Source organism: Ictalurus punctatus, chromosome 7, assembly GCF_001660625.3.
Source record: "Ictalurus punctatus breed USDA103 chromosome 7, Coco_2.0, whole genome shotgun sequence".
Lineage (NCBI taxonomy): Eukaryota > Metazoa > Chordata > Actinopteri > Siluriformes > Ictaluridae > Ictalurus > Ictalurus punctatus.
In genome coordinates this window covers 2,281,455-2,304,066 of record NC_030422.2, presented here as the reverse complement: position 1 = coordinate 2,304,066, position 22,612 = coordinate 2,281,455, and the positions used below count along the sequence as shown (strand labels likewise).

Sequence of the window (22,612 nt, the reverse complement as noted above, 5' to 3'; positions counted from 1 at the left end):
GCTACCTCTCTCATTTTGTACCCTTTCTTCAGGAGGAATAAATCGGAAAGTTAACTCAGTGATTTCGCTCGATAGCCTTTAGCGCTGGCGCGTTTGATCGCACACGCATGGTGAGAGAAAAGACGAGATCTCAGACTGGCTGCCCTCTACATCATCCATAACATCTATTTTTATTTTAATGGAGATCTACCAGCACTTCCTTTGAGATCGACCGGACGTATTGGGCACCCTGATCTACCCCTTTTATTTATTACAGTATTTGGTGAAATGAACTTGACTGGTTTATATCTGTGTGAAGCTGCTTCATTCACAATAATATTATATTCTCTTTTTCTTATTTCATTATTCATTACAAGTCATCTGGACCTCCCATAGAAGTTTGTGTGACAGAAGACAAGACAGCACTCACACTCCGCCCATCTAGTTAACTTCACATCACCTCCCCACACACGCAGTAGTTTAGTCATTGTCTAGACTGCACACGTGGGTCTGCGCTACAGCTCCATTTCACACACACACACACACACACACACACACACAGGTTTTTATCACACATTACTTCTCCCTGCTGATCCACATCCCCAATAATCACACTACACACACCAGATAAGTTTAAAACAGAACATCTTTATTGACGTGTCTGTATATTTGTATAGTCTGTCTTTGTTTGTGCTGTAGATTGTCCGCGTCCGTCTTCCGGGTCCAGTCCGCCGAGACTACAGCAAGAGGGAGGAGATAAACTCCTGTCCGATTTCTGCACCAGTGTTTATGTGTCTGGGGGAAAAGGGGGACTTTTATTGAAATGAACATGAGGAAGGTGGTTAATATGTGTGTATGTTCACATTATGATCATATTATATGTTTATATCTATATGTTTATGATGATGTATACTTATCTTTATGTGTGAGGTTGTTGTGTTCATACTTACCTGATATTTATTCTTTATAATGGTTCATGCCGAATGGGCGGGGCTTCAGCTTTATAAGCGGGCCGCTTCCCTACATGCGGGGGCTGATGGAAAGTCCGATTCATTTCCACGAACCGGTTCTTTCGGACAGTTTGTTTCAATGAACCGGTTCATCGGTTGCTTTACTTCATCAGACAATGGCGTCACTACATATATCTTTTCTAACAACTCAGTATCATGTTGCATCAATGAAACCTTCAGATAAAGTCATGTGTGTGAACGCATATTGCTGATTATTGCCTTTTATTCACTTAAGTTAATGGTGTTTGTGGTCATTAACCATTAGTATTTCCAAAAAAACACACAAATTAAAAACAAATGTAAAATGTACATTTTCAAAGACATAGAATTTAATAATGCGTAGACTTTTCTATAATGAATTATACCCAGAAGATGGCACTGTCGTAATCTTTTGACAAGTGCGTAAAGGTAATAAAATGACCCCTTTATACAGAAAACACATGAATGCATTTTTGTTGTTGTTTGTTTTGTTTTTAAATTTGCAATATCTTACAGTAGACTTTATTCACAGTCTGTGTGATGCAGGATTGATAAAATATTTCCTCATCTGAAATTTTTCATGCTCTCTGTTTAGCTTTAGCCACTTTTTAAACGTAATATTAATGAGAAACAGAGCTGATGATTTCTACTGCAATGCAGGTATTTTTCTTGTAGAGTACAACAATAATGATGCATGAGAATGAATATATGCATTGTTTCATAGGACGTCATCACTTGTAAAGCAACTGGAGGTTAATCAGTGAATAACGCCCCTTAATAAAATACAGCTGCTTTGTATACATGTATATTTTAATGCAGGATATCATTTGTGTGACCTAAAAGTACAACTGTAATTGCTGAAATGCTTACAAATTTAAACCAAAGAAAAAATAAATAAATTAAAATACCAAGTAAATAAATTGAGAGATTGCACTGTACTGAGCACCTCTAACTTTACATATACTGATACTGCTTATGTCCACATGGATGGAGATGAGTACAAACGTTTGCTGGAGATAAAACTGTACACTCTATGCACATGACTTTTCTAACAGGCTTGTTACAGTGCGATAAAAATACATTAAAACGATAGTTTCTGGAAGACGTGTGACATTACAGACACATTTGGTGCACACAGTTTAGGACTTGTGATAGATATTCATCTTGTTGTGGTTTGTGATATCTGCACGCATTTATTTAAAGTGTTGCTTAATACAATGAAACCATGAAGTGATATTTGTTATGATGAAATGATACATGATCTTTTTAACTGTAGGCTGGAGATTGTGGTTGTACCGTGTGGTGGAAAATACATCAGTGTATCTCTGTATGTGATCATAACGACTTAGAGTTCTGGTGGTGTGAACTGCACACAGATGACATGATGAAGCCCCTCACATGAGTGAAAAAACATTTTCAAGAATAAAAGTTCAGTCACATTGACTTATTACTCTTACTATTACTACTAAATCCTTTTGCTTTACAACCAGTCCTAATAGTGGCACAAGTAATCAATAAAATACACCCTGTAAATACATCTTAATGCTGTCCATACACACGTTCTTAATCCCCCCACACACACATTTTAAACCAAATAAGTGCAAAGAACCTGTACAAAACAATCTCACTCTGATTTTACTGTCACTGCACACATGATGAACTTCTCTCTCTCTTCTCTCTCGTCTGTTCAGTTGTGTATTCACTCCTCCAGCACCTGTAAATGAACATTTACAGCTGTTTTAGATTTTAGTTCCTGAAATGGTTAAACTTTGGTGTTTTAAGCCAACAGCAAATCATTAAGGAACATTTAAAAGGCAATGCAAATTTATATTTCAGTATATACAGTAATTATTAAATATAAAGCAGTAAATAGTGATGGCTTATTTAAGGAGAAACTGTCATGTATGTTTTTACACTGCAATATTTGCACTTCTTATAGGAGTGTCAGTGTACTATACGAGGAGGAAATTACATGAAAATGCATCAAAGATGTGATTTTAAACCACTTTATCATTTATTAATAGAAATGTTACTAGGGTATTTTGCAAAAAATTGGATTGGAAGTAGAGTCAACAATTGATGATTGTTTGATGTCGTCTTGAACAAGAGACACGGGCTTGTTTAATCCACACACTGTATTCCACAGTAACTAATGATACATCAGCAAAAACGAGTCTTTGTGAATGTAAAATTATAGGGCCAGGTAGTGGTGGGAGATATATACATATAGTACAAATAAAAAGTGTATTAAACCCAGTTTCTACTGTGAAAAACTGTGAAGGCAGCTGATTTATTTGTCATAATATGCATTATACGTTCAGCTGTGGGATCTGGTTGCCATAGGGTTGTTTGTTTTTTTTTTCTATAGACTGAGGTTTATTTGTTTTCCTAAATTTGTTTAGAAGTTTTCTTTAAAAGTAAAGATCAAGCCCAGGAAATGAAAGTTCTAGAGGACTCTCACTTTGTGTACTGAGTGTTTGAGCTGTGAGAGGAACCAGAATGCACATCTCTATTTTCTACTGCTAAGAGCTATAGAGCATTTCTACAGTTGACTCACTTCCGCTGTGATTACATCATGATACCCAGCAGCTGGTAAGGCTTGCAGCAACAGGAAGAGGGGACACTGGAGCTGCTTTTTGACATTATTTGCTTTTAGAATTGCTTTAGGTGTAGTAATTTAGAAAGTTGTTAACAATCTAACTGAGGCTGTAGCATTTATATTACACTATTTATATTTATAACTGTTTATAACTCCGACTGAACTCCTACTGAGCAAGGCACAAAACTTGAACTAGGGTTTCTATACAATTCTAAGATCTCTCCAAGTATTTCTATCTCAATTTGAGATTTGAAAATAGAACAGATTTTGTCTTACCTATGTGTTCTGCTTCAGCTGTGAGTAAACAGTTCCATACTCTACACTGACCTTCACTAGATGTAAACAAGAAACGCTGAATTAATGTCATTAATGCCATCTCAACTGTTAAATACACATGAACTATATGAATTGGTTAATAAATCAGAAAACAATAAAAAGTAATGTACATGCAGATTTATATAAATATGTACAGATAGCTTTACCCTGATTTTTCTTTGCTTTTTTCTGTGGCTTGATTTCAAGCTCAGTGTAAATCACATCACTGGGTCCAGCATCAGCATCTGCAGTGACAGTGAACAGAACAAAACAAACACAGATAACATTTTAATCTGAATCAACCTTTGTAAAAAAAAAAAAAAAAAAAAAAAGAAACGAAAAAGAAAAATAGATCAGTGTGGAGAATTACAGGTGCATGATGGGATGTAACTGAACACAGTTTTAAATGTGGAGCTTATCGTCACTTCTCCTTGTTATGGGTTTGAACTACATGTTCAATTATTATTTTTTTTTTAAACTTGAAAAATTTTGTATGCACATTTACTGATGCTTAGTGTGTGTGTGTGTGTGTGTGTGTGTGTATATATATATATATATATATATATATATATATATATATATATATATATATATATATACACACACACACACACACACACACACACACACACACACACACACAATGGCACCTGTCAGGGGTGGGATATATTAGTCAGGAGGTGAACAATCAGTCCTTGAAGTTGATGTGATGGAGGCGACTTTGACAAGGGCCAAATTGTTATAGCTAGACGACTGGATCAGAGCATCTCCGTAATGCAGTGGGTAGTATCTACCAAAAGTGGTCTAAGGAAGGACAACCAGTGAACCGACGACAGCATCATGGGCACCCAAAGCTCACTGATGCATGTGGGGAGCAAAGGCCAGCCTGCCTATTCTAATCCCACAGAGGAGCTACTGTAGCACAAACTACTGCTGTAAATGTTAATGCTGGCTATGTTAGAAAGGTGTCAGAAAACACAGTGCATCGCAGATTGCTGTGTATAGGGCTGTATAACAGCAGACCAGTCAGAGTGTCATGGAAGAAGGTGGCCTGGTGTGATGAAGCACTTTTTCTTTTACATCATGTGGACGGCCAGGTGCGTGTGCATCGCTTATCTGCGGAGGAGATGGCACCAGGATGCACTATGGGAAGAGCGCAAGCCAGTGGAGGCAGTGTGATGCTCTGGGAAATATTCTGATGAGAAACCTTGGGTCCTAGCTTTCATGTGGATGTTATGTTGACACATACCACCTACTGAAACATTGTCGCAGACCAAGTACACCTTAATGGCAACGGTATTCCCTAACGTGGCCTCTTTAGGGAAATAAAATAACACAAAAAATAACCGTTATTTCTAATCTTTTCAGTCAAATACTGTGCTGCAAACATCGATGTTAGATTTATCTTGTCAGTACTGGCAAGTGACCATGGTATAACCGCACATCGAGTAGTTCTTTGCCTCCACGTAGTGTATTAAAATCATGTAATGTACACCTAGCCAAGGATTATCCCTTGCACATGTGGTATTATGTAGAATATATTATATAATAAACAGGTTTTAGTAGTTCCTTTCTTTCTGAGGTTTATAGTGGAACTGACACCTAAAATGGGAGGTGCATGCAGATTTTTAGTATAGTAGATGATTGAATGTACTGTAGACTGTAAATATTTTTTATATATAAAATGTGAAGTTGCAGTATAAAAATACTCCACCTTTATTCTTGTGTGACTCCTTTTTCTTCATGACCTGTGCATAAACGGCCCCACTGAGTTCAGCTGCAGCTTCACCTAATCACAGTGCAATGTGATAGTCACTACAGGAGATGTATTTACTGTATGGTGTTAATCTGAGATTTATTCCTTCTAGTGTAAGTGGAAAAATTTGACATGAAATAAAGAAATCTCTCACTTTTACTTGCGTTCTCCACAGTGGCATAAATGTGCACATCTACAGAAAGGAGTGCAAATAAAGAATAAACAGGAGAAATTTTCAGACAATTCTGAAAACAATTCCACTGAAATGAACATTGTTAAATTAGCTTGTTAGTAAGAACACGATCTTATACTGAATTACTGTATATGTAGTGAGGTGTGCCGTGACTAAAACGTCATCCTTATTAACTACATGGCCAATGGGCTCTCTCCCTACCATAGTATATAAGCTGTTGTTTAGGCCTCACGGAATGCGTCATGATCGAAAACCCACGCCTTCTTTTCGTTGCTACGGACTACAGAGGTATGTGGTTTTAGCTTTATTGCTTAGCTGTTTGATGCTAGCGTTGTCCACTTATCATGCGATTTATTTATTTAGAGTGACGTTAGGCTGCCGAGACTGTGCATGTGTGGTGTGCCGTCAGGGCTCTCAACTGTGTAGCATGGTAGTTTAACGTAGCTCCGGTCGGAGCACCAGCTGTTGCCGTCACAACTATTAAAGACGCTATCATGATTTTCGGATGTTCCATTGTGAGTATCATGTCATCGGATCACGGTAGGTAAATCGTTTAGTTCTATTACTCGAGCTAAACTCTATTGCATGCATTCCTAATTGAGGTTGTAACACCTGTTTGTTCTTAGGGTCCTCGATTTTGCATGCGTTAAGGCGGGCTGAGTGAGATGTGGTCATATCGGTATAACGCCTCCCCCTCATTCGTGAAGCCACGTTGCTGCTTGGTTGCTTTGGGGCTGCTTGCTGTTTGGTTTTGCTGCTTGATGGTCTGATTTGGTTTTATTTTGTTCTGCTTTGTTTCGTTATTTTGTTTTGTGTTGGTTACTGTCACTAATATGAGTTTTCTTTAATTAACTGTGTTGTAACAGTCTTTATCAGTTATGCTGATACTGCTATGTGGTACTAGTGGTTTTGGTCAGTCTTGGTAAACTTGCTACCTGTAATCAGTTTGAGTGTGAGGTTGTGTGTTTTTGTGACAGTAAGTTTGTCTTTGTTTTGTTTTATTCTGTTGTTTGTCAGATTTGAGCGTATTGTAATTGATTTTGTGTGTTTTTGTTATCTCCTTGTAGGAGCTGAGTGCTTCCTGAGGCTGGGAGGAGTTCTTTGCTGCACCTTTGTCTTTACTTAATTAAGGGTCATTATTATTGCTGTGTTTATTCTCGGTGAATTTTGAGGGTATGATTTTGATTAGTGGGGTGCTTTTGCCTTTTGTATAGCTGGTGCTGTCGTACTAGCCTGCCCTTCATACAGGAAGCCTCAGTCCTCCTATGATTATTGTTAACTTCCTCTTGTGACTGTTTTATTTGACCAATGCCTGACTGCGTTGGATGTTGTTTCTTTTAAATAATTCTTGACCAGTCTTTTTAACTTTAAAATAAAATGTATTCTTGTATGGAAACCCATGCCTCTTGCCCGTTCTAAGTGGAACGTACTTGCGTGTCTTTATTTGGGTTATTTTCCCTGTTTTCTCAGTGGCGTAGTTGGTACAAAAACGAAACAAATGAGTCGCATAGCTACACGTGGCGTAGTTGGCAGGATTTATGAGGATCTCCATAGTACAGTTTGTTGTTGCAAAAAAAAGAGCCACATTGCTACATATACATAAGGAAAGTATTCATTATGTGACACATTCTCTGACCGGTCTGAAGTGGAGTGTGTCCTGACTGAGAATCCTCAGCTCCTGACTGACTCGGGTTCTGGCCTGGTGTCTGATTGCTGTTCTGCTGTATGTCTCTGTCCTTTCCTGTATGAGAAGACAGAAATTCTTCATTTGCTCAATTTATAAACCATACAAACTTTATTTTAGAGAATGCTTATAAGTTAGTGTATATGTCGCTGAAATGTACCAACAGTAATTACAAGCCACTAAATGTGTAAGCAACAATTGGTCTCATTTATGAAGCTGGATATGAACAAATTTATTTGAAAATCATTCACAGGAGCCTTTTCATACATAATGTGTTACTCATGAGAATCCAGTTAGTTTAGAAAACAATAGTGTATCCTACAAGAGCTCTTGAGTGCTGAGACGGATGTACTTACAGAATAAAGTTTAATAAAGCAAAACATACACAAATCAATACAGACGAGGCAGGAGAGCATACTTGACAAAGTGGGAGAAACAAAGCCAGACACAGAGTGAGCTGCGAACAGTGACTATATACAGACTGGCACTTATTAACCAGAAAGAGAGTCAGGTGTGGGTGATCATGTGTCTGGTACAGACTTGTGGTGGCTGCTGGGATTTGAAGTCCAGAATGCCTTCTGGGAATTCATATAACACTGTGTCATAAATGCACTTGATTCAATTTACAGCTGATTGGAATTTATCATACACATGAGTATGAAGAAAAGCAGCAATGCTAAGACTTGTGTAAATCTAGTGGGATTTTTTTTTTTTTTATTAGATTGGCCTACAAAAACATTTAGACACAAGTTGAATTTGATAAAAATTAATAAATGAGCACCAAATTGTGCAATTGTAAGTGCACTGTGTCCCAATTAGTATTCTTTTCCTATTTTTATTAGTTTGGTAACTATTTCTTATTTAATGGAAGCATTGTACGTTAGTTGAATGATAATTAAGGATGTGTAAAATCCTGTGTAACGAGAGTAATTATTGAGTGTCAGATACCAGTCATAGACCATTTTGTTAACGTTTATTTCCATGTTAGTGTAATGTATACTATTTCATGTTTAATAGACTAAGCTTTGTAGAAGTACTGATTATATTATAAGCAATTTAGTGAAAACTAGTTATCAGACCTTGGATGGATTTGTGCCACCAACGCAGGATCAGTAAAAGGATGATGAACAGCAAGGCCAAACTCAGTCCCACAGACACAAATACTATATCAGTACTGGATCCAGACCCTGAGTCTGAGGAAAGAAAGACACAAATGAAAAAACCTGCTGTCATTACAGTTCGCAAAAATACTAGCCTTGACACTAACGTACATTCTAATAATAGTCCAATTTCTAATCTTCCATTTCTGTTCAGACGGTTTTAAAGAGTGTTTACCAGCAATCTCTCTGAGCCTTTCCAATCACATCTACATTCTCTACTCAGACTGCTCTTCAACAGGCCACTCATAATCTACTCCTTTCTGCTGATGCTGGTGCCTTTCCTCTATCAGGATTTCTAGCTTGGTTCATGTTTCCTTTTCTCTCCTGCCCCGTCACACATGATATCCCAGTCCTTGGCCCCCTCCTTTTCACTACAGGTACAGTATATGCATCCACTTGCCCACATATGCATCCACTTTCCACATCATTAACTGTATACATTCATGATCTAAAATAATGGATGGACTCCAACGTTCTTAAATTAAATTAAACTGATAAAACAGACATTTTTCTAGCACCCAAAACTCCACTGTTATGAATTCCAGGTATTTCATTTGATATTGATGGCATTACCGTTACACCTTCTGGAAACGTTCACAATCTAGTTATAATTTTTTGATAACACACTTTCATTTGAACTCTGCATTAGGTCACTCACAACAATCTTTTTTTTTTTTTTTATCAGCTCTTATTGATCCTTTTTTGCTGTAGTCCTTACTCAAACCAAGCACAGATTAGATTTGTACTCTATCATTAACACTGTTTACCCATCTCACAGAGAATCAAACAAACACACTCTTAATTCTCACACAGTACATGGCCTCGCCGTAACTCTCTACACCCTGGAGTCTTAGATCCACCAGTACTGATCTACTAGTGGCTCCTAACGACCAGACTGACAAGAATGAGCAAAATATTTAGTGCCGTAATCCACCTCTAGGCCTTTAACTGCACCTCCTTAATCCTAAAACATACATTTTTTACTAACACAAAAATGACCTCTTTTTCTTCCTGTTCGTCATTTAATTAACAGCCAGTTTCAGTTTTAGGTGCTACGTGCTACAGAATCAAATTTATTATTATTATTATTATTATTATTATTATTATTATTAGTAGTAGTAGTAGTAGTAGTAGTAATCACTGCACGTTTTAATGTTATTTTTACAAAGGGAATCAAATACTTTGAAAGCTGACTGAAAACACTGTGCATATAAACTTTGTTAATAAAAAGAGAATCAAATAAAAAGAAATTCTCTCAAGGTTTTTCACCTCTGACTGAAACCCAGCTTTTGGGTGACTCTCCTCTCTCTGGGTGTTTACAGTGGTAGAAACCTTCATCTGACTTTGAGACAGTACTGATGGTCATCTCTCCTGTAATCTGGGACTGGACAACTGAACTATCTTTATAGAAATCAACACCAGAAGCTGAGGTCTTTGAGTTGCGAGATAAACAATGTAAAGTCAGAGGATGTCCCTCAGTCACAGGATGGACAGGACTGTCCAGGATCACATGACCATCTGTAGGAAAGAGAAAGAAGACACTGAAATCAGAAAGTGTGTAAAATACAGTAATGATTTTAACACAGAGAGCTACAGTAAATCAGTGGTAGATATCAGAGAGAGTGTACACAGTGCAGCGCTCACAGAGTCTTCATGTGTGAAAGAGAAAATGTGCTTAAATGCCAGTTTTATCAGTAACATTCAGATGTGAAAGCAGCTTTCACTGTAATATTCTTAACATCCTGAAACTAAACTAGTCTTCATGAGTTATTCTTATTTCTGTTTATATTCTTATTGTTAAAACATTGTGAGAAGCTTTTTTAGGTTTACCCTCTGCAGTCTAACTTCTATATGGGGATAATAGTTTTATTTACGTAAGTCTAATGTCTTTATGCCTCTATTGCTATCATCTCTTTGTATTTTTCTTCTCTTTTTCTTCTCTGAGTCTGATCTTTGTGTACAGATGTGTGTATAAACCTCTGGGTCTCAGATCTCTGCAGCCCTGAACACAGCGCTATCTGTTGGTCTTTTGTTAGAATCGACTGAATAAAAACATCAAATCTGTGTCACCCTAGACACTGCACTCAGTTTCTTTATAACAATATTATAATTTATTTTCACCAATTCAGTAGATTATAAAAGTGTTATCTTTATTCCTGTATATTGTACATCTATTACTGATGAGAACATTGAAGACTCACGGTGCACTGTGATGTTGACAGGATTACTGCGTCCTCCAGATTCAGACTGACACCAGTAAACTCCAGTGTGTGATGTAGAGAGGGAGCTGATGTTACATGTAGATCCTGAAACTGATGAACAATCAGACACTGCCTCACTGTGTGTGTATCCTCTCACTGTCCATCCAGTAGAGTCACTCTGGTCCTCACAGCTCAGTGAGAGAGAGTCAGCAGTAAAGTGTTGAGTTCTGCTGGGATTGATGATCAGAGACACTGGAGGAGATTCACCTGAAACACACACATTATAATTCAGCTCTTATTCTGAAAATTAACATGTATTTTGATTTTATTATGATGTTAATTTCAGTGTACAGTTTAGTAAACATGTGTAACATTAAAATTACCACAGGACTAATACTTGCTCTGATTAGACAATGAAATCCGAATAAAAATCTACTATCAGGTGCTTATTCAGCTGCTTTACACATTCCTCACTAAGGAGTTTAAATATAAACAGTTATTATACAACACATTAGCACAGATACAACACTTAATATTAATAAATGTACATCTGCTACACTCCAACTCAACTCTATTGTTGATTTATTTCCTCACCAGTGATCCACAGTGGCTGTAGGTTACTGTCCCGTGTGTGAAAGACTGGTTCTCCTCTCTCTGCTCTGCACATATAAACTCCTGTGTGCTTCACAGTAACAGGACTGAGAGTGTAGGAGCCTCCAGATCCTCTGCTGCTGTCTGAGAGGAGCGCTGTACTGTACCTGAGGGAACCCTGACTGTCTCTGGAGGGAACCTCTGTGTACCAGCTGAATGTCCAGCCTGTAGAGGAGTGTTTAACCTCACAGCTTAGAGTCACTGAGTCTCCTTCAGTCAGCCAGCGCAGTGGAGACACACTCACTACTGCCTCTGCTGCATCTGATGGACAACAAATGTAAAATAAAATAAAATCAAATCATACAGAGTGGTAATCTTGTTATATATAATTAATGATAAGATAAAACTAACTCACACACTCACCTGATACAGTGAGTGTAACAGCATCACTGATCTCTGAGCTCTGAGAGTCACTTCTCCTCCCTCTGCAGGTGTATTCAGCACTGTCATCATTTCTAACTGAGCTGAAGCTGAACTCCTGTGTTGTGCGGGATGGGTAGAGTGTGTTATATTTCTTATACCAGCTGTATGTCCACTCAGTGTCTCCTCCTCCCTGTATTTCACATCTGAGAGTCACAGTCTCTCCTCTGAACACATGTTTATCAGGCTTTATGGTCACCACAGCTTTAGGACTCTCTGCAGAAACATAATTTTATTATTCATTTTATTATTTTATTTTTGTTTCATTATTAAACCGAATACAAACACACTTCAATAATATACAGTTCTAATACTACAACTGCTGTATATTTAAGTGATTAGTGATGATGCAGTGTTTTGCAACCTGTTTTCACTCACCAGTAACATTTACCCAGAGTGCATCACTGTAGTATGTGTAGTAGACTGGGTTTCCTCTTCCAGCTCTGCACCTGTACTGACCTCCATCAGAGACTCTAACTGAGCTGATGTTGTAGTAGTCTGTTTCAGTCTCAGTCTCAGTGCTCTGTGTGGGTTTGATCCAGTAAAACTTCCATCCAGCAGACTGCAGCTTCAGTGTACAGGACAGAGTCACGGAGTTTCCTTTCAGTACAGCTCCTTCACGACTTGATGTGAGTTCAGGTTTAGGTTTTTCTGCAGTTGGAGATGAAACACACAGTTCAGGATGTTAACTGCTCATGTTCTGCTGTCAGAGTGATTAACACACTAATCACTACTACAGACAAACACACTATTACTGATACACTGTAAAGACTCCTGTCATAGTGAAATTATTCATGAATATCTATCAAAATATTTTGTGGTATTTGTGAAAGTAATTTAGTTTTTGTGAGAGTAGATTTAATGTGAAGTACATTGTTCTCTTATTCAAGAAAAAGTGTAAAGACAAAATGTACTGCATTATGTTTGACTGTTATTTAAAACATATTTCAATATGAAATATTTGAATTTTTGTGACTTTAATCCACACTGCATGTAGTGATGTGATGCTGAAGTTAATAAATATTGGTGTGAGGAAGAGATTAACACACACACACACACACACACACACACACACACACACACACACACACACACACACACACACACACACACCTGACACAGTGAGTGTAACAGTGTTGCTGGTCTCTGAGGTCTGAGAGTCGCTTCTTCTCCGTCCGCTGCAGGTGTATTTAGCGCTGAGAGACTCTACAGGAGTGAATGAATATGTCCTGCTCTCAGTGTAGGAGGATATTTGGACACCATCTTTATTCCAGTTGTACATCCACTCAGTGTCTGCATGTCCTCGTATTTCACATGTGAAAGTGACTTCCTGTCCACTGAATATCTGTCCATCAGGCTGCAGAGTCAGAACGGCTTTTGGTCTCTCTGTACAGTTACAACAAATACATCAAATCAGTCAAACACACCCTTCTCTGACCATCTGATATTTAATCAGTGTGTTTTGTAATGATTATATGTATCAGTGCATGTTACAGGAGTGTAAGATCAGACATGTACCTATCACTGAGAGAGTCACTTCATCGCTCCATGCCGTTGACCGTCCATCAATAGACCCGTAACATCTGTATCTGTGACTCTGATCTGCTTTTATAGTGTAGTAATTTTCAGCAGAACCGTGACTATAAACACCATCTTTGTACCAGTAGTACGGTCCACTCCATCCTGAAATCCTACATGTGAGTGTAACCGTCTCTCCTCTGAATATTTGAGGTGAATTCGGCTCCACAGACAGAACTGGTTTAAACACTGCTGGAAAAGTCAAAAAGCAAACACACACTGTCAATGTAAACAACTTACATTCTGCATGACAATGTATAAACAATCTTCTCCACCTTAATACAAATCCAACATGTACACAACATAGGCAATAAAATATGTATAAATCACCTTGAGCTTGTCCGACTCGGATAAGTGAAATAAGCACTAAAAAGGGAAGAGGAACAGAGAATATGATGTAACGCTGACTTGTTTCTTTTCTTTAAGAAGACAAATGAGAACAATGTCATATACTGCAAAAAATCTATATTTAGTTTCACTTCAGCTGTAAGAAATGCAATATATCGACCTGTTTCAATAATGAATGGAGTTTAGAAAAAGCTATTTTCACTCAGGTCACTATGCTGCTCATTACTGTCTCATGTTTAATCTGATCCACATCTGCTAATCTGAAGCTGGATTACACACTTCCTTCTATGTGTCTCACATGAGAAAGGCGCTCCTGTGCACTAGAGCTGTGGTGTAATACATACAGCCTGCAGGATGATGTCATATATCAGGAAAAACCTGAGCTCAGTAGCACATACAGGATAATGAGCACACACAGGTTAATGAACACACACTGGTTAATGAACACACACAGGATAATGAACACACACTGGTTAATGAACACACACAGGTTAATGAACACACACAGGATAATGAACACAAACAGGTTAATGAACACACACAGGATAATGAACACAAACAGGATAATGAACACACACAGGATAATGAACACACACAGGTTAATGAACACACACAGGTTAATGAACACACACAGGCTAATGAACACACACAGGATAATGAACACACACAGGCTAATGAACACACACAGGTTAATGAACACACACTGGTTAATGAACACACACAGGTTAATGAACACACACAGGCTAATGAACACACACTGGATAATGAACACAAACAGGTTAATGAACACACACAGGCTAATGAACACAAACAGGCTAATGAACACACACAGGTTAATGAACACACACTGGCTAATGAACACACACAGGCTAATGAACACACACAGTTTAATGAACACACACAGGTTAATGAACACACACAGGCTAATGAGCACACACAGGTTAATGAACACACAGTTTAATGAACACACACTGGTTAATGAACACACACAGGATAATGAACACACACTTGTTAATGAACACACAGTTTAATGAACACACACAGGATAATGAACACACACTTGTTAATGAACACACACTGGTTAATGAACACACACTGGTTAATGAACACACACTGGTTAATGAACACACACAGGTTAATGAACACACACAGTTTAAGTATCTTATTTAGTGTCTGAAGGGCAGTACTAAATGGAAAAAATAAGATCTTTAAATAAATAAACAATTTAAACTGATCACCCTTTTCAAAAGTTTACACCCCCCTGAATCTTAATGTATCGTGTCACCTTCTCGAGCATCAGTGAATGTTTTGCACCTTATGTAATAGTTGAGTCCCTCAGTCGTCCTCAGTGTGAGAGACAGATCTGAACATCATATAAGCTGTGTTGGAAAGGGCTAAAATATACAGAAGATGCTGGAAAAGCAAAGAATGTGCAGGACCTGGAGGATTTTTATGAAGAACAGGGGGCAGTTTAACTGCTCAGGAGAAACAAGGGACTCATGAACAACTCTCACAAAACATAAACACACTCGTGGATCATCCAGGTAACGACACAGTATTAAGAATCAAGGGTGTGTAAACTTTTGAACGGGGTAATTTTCATAAACTCAGCTATTGTCTTGTGGACTATATGTAAACATCTGTTATGTGAAATAGCTTATTCAGGACAGGACTAAATGAACAACAACATGGGATTTTTATGATCAATCTTATTTTGTTAAAAGTATTAAGATTTTGCAGATTCAGCAAGGGGTATGTAAACTTCCGATCGCAACTGTATGTTCTCTATATGTCTTTTCTTTACAAAAACTAAATATATTTGTTTAACTTATTTTGTTATTTGTTAATGAATCTTCATATTACATTCATATTATATGATTTCATATTGTTCATATTGTATTTTTAATTGTTTATAAAAGTCCTTGATGTTTTTAAGTGGTTGAATTTTTGTGTGCGTGTGTTGGTAGCAGTGTGTGTGTGTGTGTGTGTGTGTGTGTGTGTGTGTGTGTGTGTGTGTGTGTGTGAGAGAGAGAGATAATTTGTTTTTGCCTTTAAATATACTGTAAATATATTTATTTGTTATTTTGTTGTTTTTAAAAGTGTGTTGTTAATAAATGTTCATATTGTAGTGTATTTGTTAATGTTTAATAAAAACCCTTAATCTTATTAAATGGTTGAATTTGAGTTTCCCTACTAAAATGAAGTACATTTAGCAGTTTCTGGGCCACATCTGGCCCGGGGACCAAGCCGACTCTCAGCCAGATCTGTCTTACAGTGCCTGGGGCAGACCCGGGCCAAATAAAACAATATAATTCACTTTACAGTGTGCGGGCCGGATCTGGGCCTGAGGAAATTGTGTGTGTCGGTTTGCAGTGTGTGGGCCGGTTTTGGCCCGGGGACCCAGGCGTATACTGGGCTAGAACTAAAGCAAGTATGTGGCGCACAAGTGGCCAAACAAATTTTGCTATGTGGGTGAGAGACGGAGATTTAACAATGTCATGGATAAGGAGACGCGCCCTTCGTCCCTATTCGTCCCAATGTGAATGTTTTTAGAATGTAAGACGAATGTAATGCAAGATGTTTTACATGTAAAATAGTCCATGTTATTACAGTCTAGTTCTCTGTTCAAAGTAGTTATAGTGTTCAGAAACATTTCATATCATTCATGTTCAATACCCGTCCGTTATATCTATCTTTTTATTGATCTATCTATCTATCTATCTATCTATCTATCTATCTATCTATCTATCTATCTATCTATCAAAAACAGATTATAGAATATATATATATATATATATATATATATATATATATATATATATATATATATATATAAAAAAAAAATAGATCACTATTATACCTGGTCCCCTCTAATATGGAGGGGGGATGGGGGGCATGCCAAATGATAGGGGAGGCTTGCAGGGGGTTTAGTTACAAAAGGTTGAGAATCCTTCCATAATGCAACGGGACTGGCACAGATGAGCTGTCAGAATCGGTGCCGAGTAGTATGTCTGGTTTGTATTCATGCTTACCACTTACTACTGATCAGTACTGTACTGTATCAACGACAGAGCAGTAGGTACTGAATCTAATGTAGCAGGTACTGAATATAATGTAGCAGGTAGGCTACTGAATCTAATGCAATAGGTACTGAATCTAATGTAGCAGGTACTGAATCTAATGCAATAGGTACTGAATCTAATGTAGCAGGTACTGAATCTAATGTAGCAGGTACTGAATCTAATGCAATAGGTACTGAATCTAATACAGTAGGTACTGAATCTAATGCAATAGGTACTGAATCTAATACAGTAGGTACTGAATCTAATGCAGCAGGTAGGCTACTGAATCTAATGCAGTAGACCTGTCACAGTATGCTTTTTCGGATGCAGCCGCAGTTCTTACCACACACACACTTAAGCACAACTTATCAACACTATCTTTTATTTATTTATTTAAAAGTAACAACATAACATGTTCATGTACTCTTCCTTTCATACCTTCTAAGAAACAGAAAATGTTCATCCATGATAAAAGCCCACGAAAATAACACAAACCAAAATCTGATTCACGCTCAGAAAAAACTCCACGTCACCACATACACTCTACAACCCAAAATAACACAAATCTTGAAGATGGTAGATTTTAGATTCCACACATATGCACTAAAATTAACCAAAAGGTCTTCACTGCAGTCTGTAGAGTAGTGACACACTGGATTTTATCCACTACGTACTGCATGTTGTAACACGCATGCACCAACGGCAGACACAGTACATCACTGTTATCCATCTATGGTTAGGGTTGGGGTTAGTGTTAAGGTTAGAACATCCAGTACGTAGTATATCTAATCTAATGTCATTACACTACAGGCTGCAGTGAGGACACACCCAATTAACAGCAATCCACATAAACTATGCTGAAAATAAAAAATATTTAGTCCCCTCTGACACCATTGGAACAGCAGGCCGAGTTATTGTTTTTGCTGTAGACTGAAGACATTTGGGTTTGAGATCAAAAGATGAAAAGGACAAGAGAGGTTAGAATTTCAGCTTCTGTTTCCTGGTATTTATATGTAGATGTGTTAAATGACATAGAACATAGCACATTTCTTTCAGACACCCAATTGGTAGATTCTAGGAAATAAAAGCTGAAATCCTAAACTCTTGTCTCAATCCATCTTTTGATCACAAACCCAAATGTCTTTGGTGTACAGCAGAAACAAATGAATAGGCCTTGCCGTTCCAATAGTTTCAGAGGGGACTGTACTGTACGCTCCCACTGATATCATTATTAATGCAACTAATTAATACTATTCTATATATGAATGTAACCCTTACCTTAACCTCAGTAACCAAATAATAATAAAAGTTCTCACAAGGGCTCAACTCAAATGAACTAACTCACACAACTGATATGGATGTACACTGATCCAACAATCATATCAGAGACTCTTACGAAAATGTTCTAATCACATATTAACCTCATCACACAGGACATTAGACTTCATCTGAACATATTGTTTTAAGCCGCCACTCACTCTAATGAAGACACAAAGAAAACATTTACTCACAGATCATCACACGGAGTGGACGGAGCTCCATCCTGTCACTCTGATGAAGGACTGACTGATCAGTGGTCTGTGTTAAAGACACTACACTTCCTGTGTTCTTACACACAGAGAGAAAGTGAGAAAGACTTCCGTTCTGGTCAAAGTTGATGTGCTCTTTTCAGGTGAACCCAGAAATTATAACAACAATTTGCAGAACATAACTTTATTCAACTCCTGAACTTGTGCAGTTCCTCTGCTGCTTCACTCAGGTTCATGACTGATCTCAACAAGACATCCAGTGGACCTTTCTGTAAAGCTTTTTATCTCGTTTGATTGAGTAAGCAAGCTAACTCATTTAAAAGAACGAGGTCTTTCCTAAATCAAGAAACTTTTCCATTCTGTCAGATTTACTTCAGGTTTTGGGTTTGATGCATTCCATAAAGATCAGAAAAGTTCACTGGACATGATGTCAGAACCTCCTATGAAGCTGGGAGGCAGGGCTTCTGCTAGTCACAAAATGGGGTTCTTAAATGTACAACCTAGATGTGATCAGTGAAAGGGATTCTAAAATTTAGATTTTTCCAATAAATCTGTGTGTATTTTCATCCATTATATTTGGATAATAATAATAATAATAATAATAATAATAATAATAATAATAATAATAATAATAATAATTCCTTAGATCAGTGTAAGGCTTTTCTAGGCACTCAAAGTGTTTTGTATTGTATGGGGGGGGGGGGGGGGGGGGCAGGTGTACCTCCTCAACCTCTACCAGTGTGTAGCATCCACCTGGATACACCAGAAGAACAGCCAGCTATTGGTGGAGAGGAGAGTGATGTATCCAATTCAGGGATGTGGATTATTAGGGCGCCATGATGGGGGCCAATGGAGGAATTTCACCAGGACACCAGGGTTATACAGAAAAATAAGTGTTCTGGGATTTTAATGACCATAGGACCTTGGTTTAATGTCTCATCCCAAAGACTGTGCATTAGGACCCACACTGAGCACCCCACAGAGTGAGCACCCCATGCTCTCTTTGCTGCTTCCAGCAGCAAGCTTAGTTTTCCCCAGAGAGTCTTCCATGAAGGTAATGGCCAAACTCACCCCTGCTTAGCTGCAGTGGGAAACCAGACGAGATCTACAGGGGGACATGGCTCGAGCAAATGATAAGATAACAATCTGTAAAGCTTCATGTGAAAGTAGGAGATGTTTTTCTGAAGATGAACAAGTACTGAGTAATGCTGATGACAGGTACTGAATAAATAGGCTTGAGAAATAAAATGCAATTGAAATCTAAAAAAGTTTTAAATGAAAACAAATTAAATGGAAAAAGTGAAAAGAGTCTGATATGTACTCTGGTAAAAGTCTGGAAAAGCAACACAAAAGAAGGAATTAATAATTTGGTGATGTCAGTGAGCTGCAGGCTTGATGAAGTTATTGCAAGCAAGAGATATGCAACCAAACATTAAGTGTTATTTACTTCAGTTTACTTCAACTTATCTGTTCCTTCACTTTTGCTCACCTAAAAACTGTTTGGTCTGATACAAAAGGTTCTATGTTTTATGATGTTTAACACCAAGATGTAAATACCAAGAAATACAAACTCTAAACTCTTGTCTCATATCCATCTTTTGATATTAAATCCAAAGGTCTACAGGTGTACAGCAGAAACAAATGAATTGGCCTTGCTGTTCCAATAGTTTCAGAGGGGACTGTATGTACTAATCCCATAAACAAGTGTTTAGATCTTTTATATTTATTAATCCCCATAGTCAATGTGTGTTTAGATCTTTTATATTTATTAATCCCCATCACTAATTCATGTTTAGGTCTTTAATGTATGCTGCAGTGACATCTAGCATTATGTTTATCTTTTATTATTGGCTCAGCTCACTGAGTGCTGTTAGTGTTTACCACAGAAACTAGAGTGAGAACATGCAGGTGTGACTGTTTTAATTTTGGCTTTACTGAGAATGTGAATGACAGCATTTCCTCATTTCTCACACAGCTCAACTACAATATAAACCAAACCACAGTAATGTTTCATGTCTTAACTGTTAATCATTTAAAATGTGTAAGCATTAAAATGATTTAAAATCACATATTTGCTGACGAACAAATAAGAACAAATAAACTCTTTGTGTAGTAACGTCAATTAATCACAACATTCATTGCTAGATATAAATGGTTATTTTTTAATGTAAATCAGATCTGAAATGACTGACGTGAGATAATGTGCAGTTGTGTACAGTTTTCAGATAAGACTACACAATGAAGCAGGAAGTCTTAAAACTGTATCACTGCCATTTGCAAAAACTTTATCTTCATAGATTAGAGTCTGCACATCTGGAGCTCGACTGTGCTGTTTGAACCTACTGGCTCTACAAGGTACTGCAAGTAAAAACATGATATACAGTGCCCTCCACTAATATTGGCACCCTTGATAAATATGAGCAAAGTAGGCTGTGAAAGACCTTTATATTTTATTCAAAAAATTCACAAAAATTCTCTGGATATCATGTAAAAATATCATGCAAAAAGGAACTCGCTTATCTCCGGACAGAGCTCTCGAAATCTCTGCAGGAATTTACCCCTACTAAGCCATCTCACGTCAGTGTGTAGCAGGAGCTCAGAGTGGCTGCCCTCTACATCATCCATAACATCTATTTTTATTTTAATGGAGATCTACCAGCACTTCCTTTGAGATCGACCGGACGTATTGGGCACCCTGATCTACCCCTTTTATTTATTACAGTATTTGGTGAAATGAACTTGACTGGTTTATATCTGTGTGAAGCTGCTTCATTCACAATAATATTATATTCTCTTTTTCTTATTTCATTATTCATTACAAGTCATCTGGACCTCCCATAGAAGTTTGTGTGACAGAAGACAAGACAGCACTCACACTCCGCCCATCTAGTTAACTTCACATCATCTCCCCACACACGCAGTAGTTTAGTCATTGTCTAGATCAGCGTTTCCCAACCATTTTTCAGTCAAGGCACCCTTTGAAAATTAAAAAAAATATATAGCACCCTACTTTACACAAACAATAATGCTAGACAGCGTTAAACCTGGTTTATACTCGACACATCCACAATAGCGCGAGGGAACGTGTGGCAAAAATTATGACATCGCAGAGTGGGCCATCGAGCGCGTTGAGTGCACGAGGCCTCGTTTCTCATGTCGGTTTGCACGACATTTTTTGTAACTTGCTGGATCCGAAAATTAATGACTTTGAGGCGACTCTTACCAAAAGGTACAATTGTACAGGCTTCTCTATGATCCATCCATGCAGGACCATAGAGAGAGCCAGAGGGCAAAAAATCCATGGAAAGGTTTTTAAAAATAGTTATTTCAATGTGCTTTGTACATACTGTTGATAGAATAAAGTTAATGTTTTTTTTGGGGAGTGCACCATGTTTTCATTCATCAGTATCTTCAAAAATAAACTCAGTCACTACACTACACCTTCAGACACAGTGATTAAACCTCATTCTCTTGTCTTTATACACAGAGACGTTTAGACTGATGGGTGAACATACAGAGTGATCATTCTGTAATAACTTTCTTTTGTCTCTATAAATAAAGAGACGTTTACACTGATGGGTGAACATAATAATCACCTGATTTTGTAAATATGAGAAATGAAATTAGCAGGATGCTCCCACTTTTTGCTGATATCTACAGTAATTGCTAACATTTACAAAATGAGCCTACAATAAATAATAAATAAGTCTATATAATGATTGTAAAGGTCCATGTTAAATAAAAATCTTAATGAAATGAATAAAATAAAAATTGAGGTTGTTCAATTTAGTTTTATACATGTTCTCATATTTATAGCTATATATTTAGTTGTAATGTGATGTGATAATCTCAAGGTTTACTGGGTTTTATATGATTCTTATATGATTCTTTGTTCTTTTTTCACACTGTGGGTTTTAGTGAAGTTTACTGATATCAAACATCAACAACAAACACAACAACAAACACAACAATTCCTCCTCGGCATTCAAACACAACATACAAACACAACAAATACAAACACAACAAATACAAACAACAAATACAAACAACAAATACAAACAACAAATACAAACACAACAATTCCTCCTCGGCATTCAGCAACTCCACGCGAGACGCCATGTTTGTAAACGTTGCTATGGTTGTTCCGA

General features: G+C 37.5%; 1 protein-coding gene and 1 long non-coding RNA gene across 3 annotated transcripts; one reads left to right on the top strand and one right to left on the bottom strand.

Annotated features, from left to right (window-relative positions):
• Positions 1-607: 607 nt before the first annotated feature.
• Positions 608-22,583, bottom strand: LOC128632999 (Fc receptor-like protein 5). Its single transcript, XM_053681444.1, has 15 exons — positions 22,538-22,583; positions 13,466-13,714; positions 13,061-13,333; positions 12,326-12,598; positions 11,891-12,163; positions 11,471-11,788; positions 10,877-11,143; positions 9,945-10,193; positions 8,595-8,708; positions 7,468-7,572; positions 5,793-5,831; positions 5,597-5,671; positions 4,050-4,127; positions 3,844-3,899; positions 608-2,682 (listed from the first exon to the last, which is right to left on the bottom strand). The coding sequence occupies exons 1-14, from the start codon at positions 22,581-22,583 to the stop codon at positions 3,844-3,846; spliced, it is 2,415 nt and encodes an 804-aa protein (XP_053537419.1). The 3' UTR covers positions 608-2,682.
• Positions 6,039-7,227, top strand: LOC128632947 (uncharacterized). 2 transcript variants are annotated; one of them, XR_008396625.1, is made up of 4 exons: positions 6,039-6,119; positions 6,195-6,371; positions 6,458-6,595; positions 6,899-7,227. It is a non-coding gene; the product is annotated as an uncharacterized LOC128632947 (long non-coding RNA). The 2 variants fall into 2 exon arrangements; XR_008396624.1 differs by having other exon boundaries at positions 6,458-7,227.
• Positions 22,584-22,612: the final 29 nt, after the last annotated feature.